Source organism: Anopheles aquasalis, chromosome 3 (genome assembly GCF_943734665.1).
Source record: "Anopheles aquasalis chromosome 3, idAnoAquaMG_Q_19, whole genome shotgun sequence".
Lineage (NCBI taxonomy): Eukaryota > Metazoa > Arthropoda > Insecta > Diptera > Culicidae > Anopheles > Anopheles aquasalis.
Genome location: NC_064878.1, coordinates 21657815 through 21670711, shown reverse-complemented (window position 1 = coordinate 21670711; position 12897 = coordinate 21657815). Strand labels below are relative to the sequence as shown.

The following is a 12897-nucleotide window of genomic DNA, read 5'->3' as shown; positions in this document are numbered from 1 at the left end:
TCCGCTCCACCATCCATGCGGCGCCCTTGGCCGTAGGTCTGATAATCACTCGGAGGTGAACTCAACTTTCAGTCCTGGCAGTGAAATCACTCGGAGCCCCATTCCCGGTGGCTTAGGGCGCCCAACAAAACTCAGGTAGCATCTGGGGACGTCGAGTAATAATTCGTCGTGACCTGAGACACCCCCCCCCCCCCCCCCCGGGCCCCCAGTGATGGTGCAGCTGATGCTTCTGCTCGACAATTACAAGCAACTGGCGTCCGAGAATCGTCAAGCCTTTGGTCGAGGGAATCCACTTTCGATAAATCTTTGTCCAACGTGCCCCGAAGCTCCCATCTCATGAGGTCAGCGACTCGAAAAGTACCATCTGGAGTACTTGGTGCTGGTGGCCAGTTTGCTTACTCTGCATACCACCATCACCAGTGCCACCACCACTGCCATTGCCACGGATACTAGTAAATCAAACAGTGACACAATCTTAGTGGTGCGGTCCTATCGGCAGACCAAGAGGTGTATGTGGCGTGCTCACACTGGTTGCACTGCCATCATGGCACTGGGGTGGCAGCAACATAGTGCCCAGTGTTGTAGCATGTGCTGCAACTGGAAGGTAACGGTAGAGAGCACCATGTGCAGCAAGATAAGAAATAATATTTAATAAATCATGAACGGAAGGAGTAGTGCGACAAACTGCTATTGAGTGTGGTCATGTGCCTGTGGTTGTGGTTGTATGTTGAAATGGTTTGCCAGCATCTTCGCCAGCATAGAAGCATAGAGCATAGCGTCCATGGTCGCCGAGAACGTTTGTCTCGAGCAATCGTTAAGTGGTGAGCAATATTGAGGCTGCTACCACCACCAACAGCAGCAGAGAACCACGAAACTTGGGCTTTCGCACACAGAGACACGCTGAACAACAACAATGGAAGCTTCAAAATAATGATGATGTGACCGGGATCTTCGGGATGAAAAGTGTGCCGCGCCCCGAAAGGAAAGGGGACTCAAAAAAAAAAAAGGAGGAACAAGCGTGTTCTTCTTTGTGTGAAGGTGTGTGTTGTGCTGTTTTCCGTGCCCCGGGAGAGTCCATTAGGAAACAAGAAACTAATATCATCGGACCGAACACAATGGACGATTTTGAACAACAAACCCCCGAAGAAAAAAGAAAGAAGCTTCAAAATCTTTTCTCCTTCAATGCGCACCAATTCTAAAACAGAGAAAGAGAGAGAGAGAGCTATATATAGGGAGAGAAGTAGAGAGAGAGCGAAGGAACCCCCCGGAAGTTTGTTTTCGAAAAGAGATTCCACCTCGGTCGGTCGCTCGGTTGGCGACTTTTGCTTTTGCTTCCATCCCACCCCTCACGAAAAGCTGACGAGACGCTGGTGGCTGTGGCTTAATGCGCTGGCGAAAGGGCTCACCGAGAGATGACCCAAACCCCTCCCTGACCTCCCTAGTTCAGCAAAAACAATCCGGTGGCCCCCCGGTCACCGGTTCTACCAGTAAATCCTTCCCGGGGTTTTTCGCTTTCCTTGGAATCGGTGGAACTCCGAAAAGCACTCCGGTGCCGGGAGATACAGTACCGGGAGTCGGAACGTCTTTATCCGATCTTTTCTTCACTCTTTACGCGGTGAAAGCCTCGAGCCGGGCCGCATTGGCCGATAACAGAGACAACGGTGCGGTCCTGTACCTTCGTTACTAGATGCAGCCCGTACCATCGGCTCGAACCTCGATCCCTGCGCAGGTTCCACCTTCTGCTACCGCTGCTGGCCACGAGCGAGACGCTTGATGGAGCGAAAAGAAAGGTGCAAGAAGTGTGTTTGAATAATAGATGTATTCTACCCCGTTCTCCGTCTTCAACGGGCCGACGCAGAAGGGGTCAGGAAGGTGTTGGTAGATGCTATGGAACACCGGAGGCCGGGAGTACATGTTTGCCAAGTAATCAACGACGTCCAATGGCAGGGCCGAAGGATGCGAAGGACGAAGTGTGACGATGAGCGACTACAGATCATGTGCCTCTCACCCTCTCGCGCGCGCGCGCGCCTTTGGGGGGGAGGGGTTGAAGGGATGATAGAGAAACAGTTATCTGGCGAGAAATCGAGATGGAGTGTAGTAGTAACTCGCTCGCTTGGACGGGCCTGCTGGGCCATGCATATTCCATGAGGTCCAATCTCCGAACCTATCTAGCACGCCACTATCTCTGTTCCATGTCTTCGTGGCCCGGTGTCTGTGTATTTGTGTGTGCTCAGGGGTTGATTGTGCTCGGCAGGGGGCGCTGGGCGCTCAAAGTGCTCAACAGGGACGGCCGTGGCCGTGGCCGTGGCTCGGTGACCGAAAGACAGGCGAAGGAAGCGCTTCCAGAAATTATGGCACGGTTGTCGGTTGTGAAATCATTCACCCCCCGGGGGGGGGGAGCTGCCTTTCTGTGTTTGTGTCTGTCTGTCAGTATCCCTGGTGGCGGTGGATTGCGAACCGAATGACTCCGAAGAAGGAGACTCAATCGAGCAACCGTGGCAGCCGGGCACTGGCAAATGAAGTTTTTCTGCTTGAAAGTGTATCAACAATCGTGTTTTCCGCTTCGCTCCCCGGTGCAAGGAAGACCGAAATGACGATGTATGTTCACGGCATCGGACGGACGGACACGAGGGGAATCGATTACCCGTGGCATGTTGCTGATTCGAAAATTTCGCTCCGGTTCCGTTCTCGCTCCAAAACGATTCGCAAACCGGCATTCGATTGCCGCTCACCGGGAGATGCACAGCATGTATGCAATGCATACGATGCATGCAATGCTTTGCTTTGCATAGTGCCACCACTCCACAGAAGGGGCCATCGCTTCGAACCGGTTGGCAATCGCATCGCAGCAGCACCGGCGCACCAATCGTGGGGAACAGGGCGAAATATAATTCAAATACTACTTGCATTTCATCCTTCATTGAATAATGTTTGTTTGCAACAATTCTAAAATACCCCAGGAGTTTACACGAAAGAGGAAACTTTTTAGGAATTCCCTTTTCGGGATGGGGAGGGGTTCTGGGGGCCACTCTACCCCGCCCGGGGGAGAAATGGTTTGCAATTTGGGGTTTTATTCAATTTCGTAAGTTTGCACCCCCTCAAATGTGGGGATGCTGGGTGATGAATCAATTTTCGATAGTTTTTATTGTAAAACTCGCGCCACCGAAAGAGCAATAATAGCAGCAAGCAAAGTGGTGTGGGATTATTGGACTCGTTAACATGAATGTTATCAGAAGTTATCAGATACAGAGAGAAAGTTTAAATTACATCGAATGGAAATCATTTGCTCTCCCAATAACTCTATTGCTGGGGGTGCGCCCCAACCATCAGCAAATAGATTGTGTTTTGTAGAATAATATAAATGCCCCAAGGACCCGGGAACGATAGTGGCTTGGCTTCGTGGAATAAGAAGCTAAAAAAAAAATTACAAACCAAGCTGATACGATTGTTCGGGTTCTTTTTTATCAAGCTCTCGGAATAACCAATTTAGAACCCCACCGGATTGTGGTACATTTGAAAACAATGCTACGGAATACCGGGCACGGAACCAACAGAGCACCCGGTCTACCCAATGGAACGTAATTGAATTCACACAAAGGGAAGGCGAAGTTAAACAAAAATCGAAAGAAATGCTCGCTTTTCTGTTCGGCACGGCAAAATTGCACCACACTCCTCTCCTCCCAGTTTTTAGATCTAACAAAATGGATGTTGATTCCAAGCAGTACGTGGAATCAATTGATGAATCTGCAATGATGTGACCCCCGGCACTGACGCCCAGTGAACCTGGTGGAGCAAAACATTCCACAACATTTCTTTACATTTTGACCAGAAACGAAGCATGTTTTCAAAGTGTCAGCTAGCATTTATGCGATGGTGATTATAGTGAATGCTCAAAACAAATCAGAAGAACTGTAGAATTCAACAATGAGATTAATTTCATGAAAGTGAGGCAAGATTTTTTCTTCTGGTTAATAGCGAACCACTTTGCTTTGAAATTGAATTGAAATCGAGAATATAATTGCTGTGCGTAGCTGATGTGCAGCAAAAATGGCTTTAGAAATGTTATTATTTTGTGTTTTTCGGAAAAAAGTGCACAGCAAAAAGATTAAAGTTAAACTGAAGATATCATTTGCACTTTTCCAATAAAACTACTTAAAGACAGTGGCTAAATGAATGTATTGGTTACCATCACATTGTTATAGAAAGCTACTAAAAACTGCTTGTTTTGAAACTTTAGTTGAAAGTAAACCTAGAATAAATTGTTTAGGAAGCAGAAGGGATGAAAAAAAATATAATTAATGAGTTGAAATTCATTCAAGACAGATCATTGAATGAGAGAGACTCACACATTACTTTTAGCAAGATGATTAAAACGAGCTGATAAATCTTTCCGAGGGTATCAATATGCTTGATTTTTTAGGTTATTACCAAAAAATAACATAACTTACTTCAACGCCGCACTAGTAATTTAAATTTTAAAATACAGGTAAACAACGCATGCCTTTGGCATAATGTTAAGCACCGCAAACATGCCAGCTGCTATCGAAAACGCTCGGTGCTATTTCAGTCCGTGGCCATGGGCACCAAAGGCCCAGCAACGGAAAACCCAGAAATTCATTGTAGTAATATCGTTTGTTTTCGGTGAGCTTTATCGCGCCGCTCCAGCGCATTCGATAAACAAAGAAGGGGCCGACCGATTTTCGGCTAACCATCGCGCCTCCATCGAAATTGTAAAGCGTCAAGCTTCGTAAAGCACCAGCGCCGGCAGCAGCAACAGCATGCGAACGAACGAGCCAAGCTGATGGGAGGATGGATGAATGGGCCCAGTGTCAAATTTATTGGATTAAAATCAATCTCGCTTCGGCTAATTTGATTTTCACAACAAAAAAGAAAAAGAAATATGCCTCTGCCTTCCCGGGAACCGGGTAGTAACACAACTGGCCCGCACTCGCAAGCAGCCCAATGCCCAGTCTTCACTGCAAACGTCACTGCAAACAGATGATAATCATCAATCATCGATCTGGCGTCAGGATGACTCGCGAATGCTGCGTTCCGCCCTCCTCTTTTTCCTTCGTTTCACTGGCCGGCTGGCGTCTTATTTTGTTTCATTTTTGACATCCTGCCCATTAGCGTGCGGAGCGTGCGAGAGCAACAGCCACCAACCCACGAAACCGGACAGGCCCGTGCACGCTTTCGCCGGAATTGTTTGTTTTTGCGAAGTAATTAAATTTCGAAACATAAATAATTCATCAAAAGTAAATATTTCCCCGGTGCGCCGAGCGAGCAGCAAGCATGTCGCGAATCAACGGTTTCGGTTCCGAGCACCAACAAGTCGTCTCCATCTACCACCACCACTACTACCACTACTACGTGGGCCTGTTTTTTGGAGGAGGAAAATTGTATGTGGGCGTTTGTTTTTCTGTTAAAACGTGGCGTACAGGAGTATGCAGCGTACCTTGTGTAAATTGGTTCGAGTTTGCGACCAGAACAAATGTCAAAATGCAGACCAAAGATGAAGATGTCTCCACCAAAGGGGAGATTATTTAGAAAGGATCTTTTGCGAAACTCGAAGCTAGATCTTTGTCATTGACGCTACAGCTAAAACAGAAGAGAAAAAAAACGGAACGCAACTTGTCCTTTTTATGGCATGGTCACCGGTAAACATCCTTGTGATCTCTCCGCCCATCCCTCCCTCCCCGAAATTCGTTGCTTTATTCTGCGACAAACTTTTGCGCTTTTGTTTTCGACAGAAAATGGTGGCCCCTTTCTAGGGGCCTAGGACATGGAAACATTCCTAAGCATTCCTCTCACCACGGGGCGGACGATGACGACCCTTTTTCCAGCAACCTTCCGGCTCGGCTCTTATCAATCTCTACCTAGGCCCTGTCCGCGCTGTCAAACTGATGCTCGATGAAAACCTGACATCGAATTTATCGCCATTGTAGCAACACCCTTCAGCCGGCCTGTGCTTGAGCTGGAGGCTGGCCGGATTTACTGCCGACCTGCGACGAACGTCGCTTTCCTTCCTTTTGTTCCTTCGCGCTCTCCGTGGGCTTATGCTGATAAACTAATTTCCCAGCTTCCACCGGTGCCAGCTTCCAAAGGACGAATTTTACGTCGAAAACATTTATAAGGACACTTGCAACGCGATGGTTGACACAGAGGCGAGGGATGCGACACAAAATCAGCGGTCTCGACGCGACGTTTTTCGACGGGATTCCGGTGGCCCCGGACCAATCAGCACCCGGCCCGGAAAGCCGCCTGCCAAACAAGACGCCTTTCCGCGTGCCTAACCGTTCGCGACAGATCGAGCGAGAGAGATTGGGGAAAAAACCCTTTTCGCGGAAAAAGCGCTTTTGTGACTGGTTTGGGGATCCCTTTGGGACGGGCGGAAAAAGGGACGAATGCCAGGGTTGATCAAATGAATCGCCAAGGAAAAATGTGGCTCACAGAGAGAGAGAGAGAGAGAGAGAGAGAGAGAGAGAGAGAGAGAGAGAGAGAGAGAGCGAGCGATAGAGAGATAAAGATAGAAAGAACGGGAAAACGGGAGTACGAACGAAGTGAAAGATACGGAATGATGCGAGTGTGAAACCTCTGCCGCAACGGAACCCAAGCACAGCACTCCCAATGGGCCTCGTCCTGAGCACCGAGCACCGGGGAAAAACGGAATGCTCGGTAGTATTAGGCCGGGAAAATGTGGGAAAGCCAGCCAGGCCCAAAATTGAAACTTTGACTGCGAGTAAATTGGTTTTCTCGGAAAACATCTCTACTCTTACTGGGTGCCGCTGCTGTTGCTGTTCCTGCCAATGTTCTTGTCAGCTCCCTGTCCTCTTCCCTGGTCCGGACAACCGGTTTGAAAGCAAGCGAATCGGGCCACCAATCGAGGGCATAATAAAGTGATGATTGTGGCTGATTTGACTAGACCTCTTGGCAAATTAGCCAGCAGCGAGAGCAGCCAGCGAGCTTTGGGTGCAGCCGGTTGATGGGGTGTGACGCGGGAAGGATGGGGATGAATTCAATTTAAACGATATTTCTATTTCCCTTGTTTTGGATCCTCTCTTTTTTTTCTACAGCAGCAGCAGCAGCAGCAGCTGTAGCAGCGGCAACAGAATGCGCTCTTTTTTTAGGGTTTGGGGGAAGGGTTTTTACGATTATTTCCTATTCAAATTGTTATGATCTGATCAACCCGGGGAATTTACTGAAAACGACGATGGGCGATATTATGGGCCTTGGAGGGAGAAAACTCACCCCTACTACTGTTGTCGTTCACTGCAGCGCTCGTCTGTTACATGTTACTAGGGGAAGAGACCCTCCTTCAACAGTTTATTTCCAAGAATCGAAACAACGGAATGAATAAGAAGCGTAATACGACGTACAATAATTAAACATAATATTGCACTTTAAGCAGCAGAAAATTACTCACACAGACTCACTGATGCTTTGAATGTGAAGAGTCTCAAGAAAGTGAGAGAAGCAAAAAGCGGGAATGGGCAAGAAGCGACCACACTGTCGCTTCGGCTTAGATGGCTAGATATCCTTGTAATGATGTGGTTTAACGTGCCTTAATGATACATCATTACGTACTAGTTTGCAGCTTGAAAACACACACTCACTCACATACATACAAGCACTCAAAAGGTACTGAAGGAAAGAGAGCCTTTAATGTAGCAGCAGCAGCAGCAGCAGCAGCAGCTCGTTGCACGTTGCGTCGTTCATGTCGCCGGCATAACGACGGAGGATGAGCTGGTCGGTGGGTTAAAAGGAGGAAAACATGAGCCATACACCGCGGGGAGTACAGGACTGTATCCCTCGCGAGACAGAGAGTCAGTTACAAGGGCGCGCTGGAACGAGCAGCAGCAGCAGCTGGTTGTGCAACCGAACCGTTCCAACCATATTTACCAGATCATCATAATCAAACTAGCGAGATTTCAGCCAGCCAACCAACGAACGGGTCCTGGTGGTCTCTGGCGGCTAGAGAAGATGTGGTCGCAATGGCGCGTACTTGCATCACAGCCGGGCCGGGCCGGGCCGGGCCGTGCCAGGATGGCGCCACTCCCCCCAAAGCCTTTCGCAAGATGTTGATGCATCGTTTCCGTGTTCTCTGTGTGTGCTTGTGTGCCTGGGTGGAAAACAGTTTAATGGGAAAAGCGCAAAGGAACGGAGCGGAACCGTAAATGCAATCAACTTTCCCTTACGGTACACCCGTCTACGGTTCCCTCCTGTGCGTCCGTTTTCAGATCAGTTCCGGAATATCCTGGAGCAATCTGGATATGTAATTACTACCGGGCTTTGTGTCCGGAGCCGGTGTTACGATCAAAAAGCGAACCGACCGCCCGACCCACCAACTGACGGCACATGCAAAAAGGATAACAATTAAACATCGCACCGCGCGAAGAGCAACACGTCCGTTCGCATTATGCCGCCCGGTTGCCGCATTATGCGCATTCATCGCGGATGCTGAAAGGATATGGGCAATATGGATATGGCGTATGGAATGGCCGATGTATTGGTTCGATAATTATGCGAAAACACTGTCCACCGGTTACCGGGTTTTGTTCCGGTGAGGCAATACTTGGGAATATTCAATGTGCGTGCGGCCTCTTTGGGCTTCATTTTGGGGTGTTTAGTTCCAATTTGTTCAGGTCGAGTTAAGTGGCATAATTTGGCAGACACTCTTTAACACCCTTTAACGAGCAAACCGAGGGAATTTCTGTTTCCAAAATTCACTGTTGTACATACTTAGGAGCAAGAATTCGAACGGCAACTGACTACTTAAGGATAAAAGACGTTTTTGAAGCGCTACTTTTCATGCAAAAACGTATCAACAAACGACTAAAGAGCAACCTCTTGATAGGTGCACCGTCTTTCTCAATTGAGTTCTATAGAGAACATAATTTACCGCTTTACCACCAACCGCTGGTGTCGGATGATTCAAAGGATCGGACGCCAGTGTTGGTGTCCAAACTCGGATTGGAGTATCAAATAAGACCAACACTGGCTCTTTTAACTACGATTATGTTCTTATACATGCATGATAGGCGATGGCTCAAAGATGTGGAATACAACAATCTTCAGGAGTTTGAAGTTTAATTCAATTCAAAGAGTAATGCTGTACTTCAAATTTTCGTTATAGACTTCAGCAACCATTTCACTCCATTAAACGCTTTATTAAATTTGCTGTTTCCTAACAAAGCCCAACCAGTGCCAGTTTTCAAGGCCAGAGAGGTAAAGTCCGTTCCAAAACTGGTCGCCACGTCGGGATCTTGAAATTATAATGCTCCGTTCTCGAAACCCGATGATGGAGGCGCCAGGTAGCCGGTAAAATTACATTTTTTCGGGGGCTATTCTTTTGTAATAGAGATTTAGAATGCTAACCAACATAATACTAATTCTTGTACCAGCTTTCGAAAAGGACATGATTTTTTGTACTTGTTCCTTTACCGACCATGAACCTTTAAGGGGGGGCTTCGGTATTTAATTTTTGTTTAGACACATATTTTTAAGATTTTTCCCTTAATGCTGATCCTTGCAAGAACATTGTGCAATTTTTTGGATGAATCGAGGAAAAACTGACAAGAGATTTTATTAGAATTGTTGATACTTTTTTTTTAATCTTTAAATCGTGTTTTTAGGCAAAATGTCAAAAAGCATCACTTTTTCAACTTCACAAATTTGCTAAAAATAAAAAAAATAAGAAATTCAACAAAATCTTGAGGAAGCTACCTGGATAAACTTACAATCTTTCAAATGAGTATCGATTTGTATTTTTCTGATGATCCATCACGCAGCTACGATGGGCACCGTACAAAGTATCTTTTCGCAGACATGGCTGCCTAAATGTGATCCCATGGATGAAGCTTTTATTAAATCTTCCTTAAAATAGAACTAAATATGCTTCAAAAGTTGTACTTTAATATGCCATTCATTTGAAAGAATAAAGATGAATGGCTACGTCACAAATAGTTGTCAAAACTGGTCCTTGGTTTGGTAAGAAATTACCGAAACCCCTCCTTTAACGCTTTATTAAGTTTACTTTTTCCCATCCAAGCCCAACCGTTGCCATTTTTTGTGCCCAGAGAGGTAAATACAATTGCAAAACTGGTCACTGCGCTGGGAAAAGGAAATGATTTAGCTCCGATTCCGAAACCCGATGATGGAGGCGCCAGGTAGCCGGTAAAATTAGAAAGTTTCAGAGGTTTGTCATAGAGACTCAAATCGTTAAATAAATTAATAAACAATTTTTTTACCAGCATTCGAATAGATCATACAGGATTTCGTTGCACTTATACCTTCACCGATAATGGAACTTTAATAGTGACTGCAAATCGTGATCACCTATTGTCCGGTTATTGAAATGTTTCCATCGTTATTTTATTTTAGAATAAAGTATTCCAAACTTTCCAATTCCATTTCCCAAACACAGGCTATAATGTACTTATGGAACTTCCTTGTGTCAATAAGCTGCTTCTCAAACCTCGAACTGCAGCTTACATCACATCATTCTTCGTGAGGCCGAGCCAGTGCTCCACACTCACCAGTGGCGAGCCTTCATTCGCAAAGCAAACGAATCCAGAAATTGCTTTTCGAAGCCCAACGACTCAACTACCTTCTTCCTTTCTCCGCCCCATCCATCCTGCTACCTAAACGAGTTCCAGCTGCCAGCTTGCTTGCCAGCCTGGCGTGCTGTGCCGTGGCGTGCAACTTACCTTCCAGTGCCATCAGCTGCATGAGGTAAAGGATGATACTATCGCGGGCAAATAACATTTTCACTGCTTCGCCGGTGCACCCTCGGGCGAGGGTTGCCACCGTCTGCGCTACGAAGGAAGGAGAACGCTCCCCAAGGAGAAGGAGGAAGGAACGAGGACAGGCTCACTCCGGCTCACTCAACTGTACACCGCGTAATCTGCACCGAGCTCACTTTTGCGGACCATTTAGTTGCTACTCTTCCAGTTCCAGTCGGACGCCACAAAACGACTAGTTCAGGACCAGCTGACAGACACACATACACAGACACGCTGTGCACGAAAGCACCTTCAACATCCGGCTGGACACGCCCGACGAAACCGGTTCCGGTGACAGGACCCCTTTCCCGTGCTCTCCAAGTCCGAGTGCTGCAGCAAAACTTTTGTTTTTTGAAGGAATGAAATCACTCCCGGTGCTCTACACTTACGGTGGCAGCTTCAACACTTGAACGCGTACACACTAAACACAGCACACAGCAGTGTCCACTTTGATAGTATCACTTGCGTTCCCTTTCTTCTTTCGTCTCCTTTTGCTGCTGCTGCTGCTGCTGCTGCTGCTGCTGCTGCTTCTGGTCTGCACATTTACATTCACCGACTACTAATGACTCTTTCACTGCACACACCGAGACACATGCCAGGAATGCACGCCGGACACAAAACAAGCGGCTGTGGGGAGGATTTATTTCAGGCAGGTTCGCCACTGGTCCCGGTCACTTGCCGGTTGACCGACAACTGTTGGTGGTTAGTGGGATGGCGTGCGTAGCGGACATTAAACGTCGCTCAACCTCGATTTCACACCTCATTTTTCCTTGTCCATCTGTGTGTGCGCGCGCGCGCGATAACCTGCTCGCGATAAGCGCTGCCGGTCGGTCACAACTTCACACCTCGTGCTCGTGACTACTTCCGGCCCATCAGCGAACGCCCTTCGCTCGACGGAACACAATACACAATTTCCACGCCTGGTCCACGCCCGAAGCGCGGCCAACTCATGCCAGGCATGGCCGCTATCGCATCACTGTACGCCTTCGCATCCAGCGTGAGCGCCTTATCGTCACCGTCACGGCTTCTTGCGGCTGCGATAGAATGGTTGTCCGCTGAAGGATCCTTTAATAACTTGTCGAGCTGAGGCCACTTACACATATACATACACAATGCCGGTGCCGGTGTCTGGAAAATATAAAGCCATGGAAAACAATGAAACAAACGCATCGCCAGCACACAAGGTCGGGGCAACACCGTACGTCGCGGTTTGAAGATGATGATGACGATAAGGTTGACCTGCCGAGAAAAAGAAGGAAGGGAAGGAACAGCTAGCATGTGGACGAGATGACCGAGCTGAACATGACCGCAGCCACACCTTTTGACGCTCTTCTCGACGACGACGACGACGACAACAGAACAAATAGATTACTTTCCTGCTTATCTGCTAACGCAACACAACTTGTTAGCAACAACAATGGCGGAAGAAATTGTTAGAAGAGGTAGAACGACGACGGTTGAAAGGATAAATAGCAAGTATGCCGTTGCTGTACTGGCATATCGGCCACAGTAACCCTCTCTGGCCGCCAAGCGAGAACTGCAACTGCCTTTTTATGGTCGGTCGGTTGTGCTTTGTTTGATGTTGGTAATGCGACGAGGTTTGGGGCGTCGCGATTAGATCTATACCAGCTGTCGTATCAAGGATCAGAGGGGCAGTTTATGATTTTTATGAAAACCCCAAGACTTCCACGCCTTGTCGTTGGCCCATCGTTTGTTTGGCCTCGGACTCGGGGAGAGATAAGTGTGATTGCACAGTTACAGTGTGCCTGGTGGTTGTTTCTAGACAATAGCTATGACAAGTGCAATAAACTGCGGTGTAGTGTGCCCAAACATGGTTTGTGTCTCTGATTCATTGCAGAGTAGTTTTAAAATGGTTTCGAATAAATATTTCGGAATAGTTTTTAAAGCATTCCATCCATTAGTAACTATTTCTTTAGATTCGTCGAATAATTAACACGGCCTAGATCATGTGAGTACAGTGGAATAGTTATTTCGTGCTTTAAAATATGCAATAGTGTGCTGAAATATGGAACAGTTATTTTGTGAATACCTACGAGAATAAACAACCATTTTTCAAGACTTGGATATCAAGGAACTTGTATAGAAAAATACTGCC

At 47.2% G+C, this 12897-nt stretch overlaps 1 protein-coding gene across 1 annotated transcript in view; it reads right to left on the bottom strand.

Annotated features, from left to right (window-relative positions):
- The window catches only part of LOC126575340 (uncharacterized), a 65496-nt gene that overhangs the window by 37106 nt on the left and 15493 nt on the right, over nucleotides 1-12897 (bottom strand). Inside the window, exon 2 of the mRNA XM_050235983.1 lies at nucleotides 10707-11909. Coding sequence (XP_050091940.1) covers nucleotides 10707-10764 — 58 coding nt within the window. The 5' untranslated portion in view covers nucleotides 10765-11909. The remainder of the gene's footprint in view (nucleotides 1-10706; nucleotides 11910-12897) is intronic.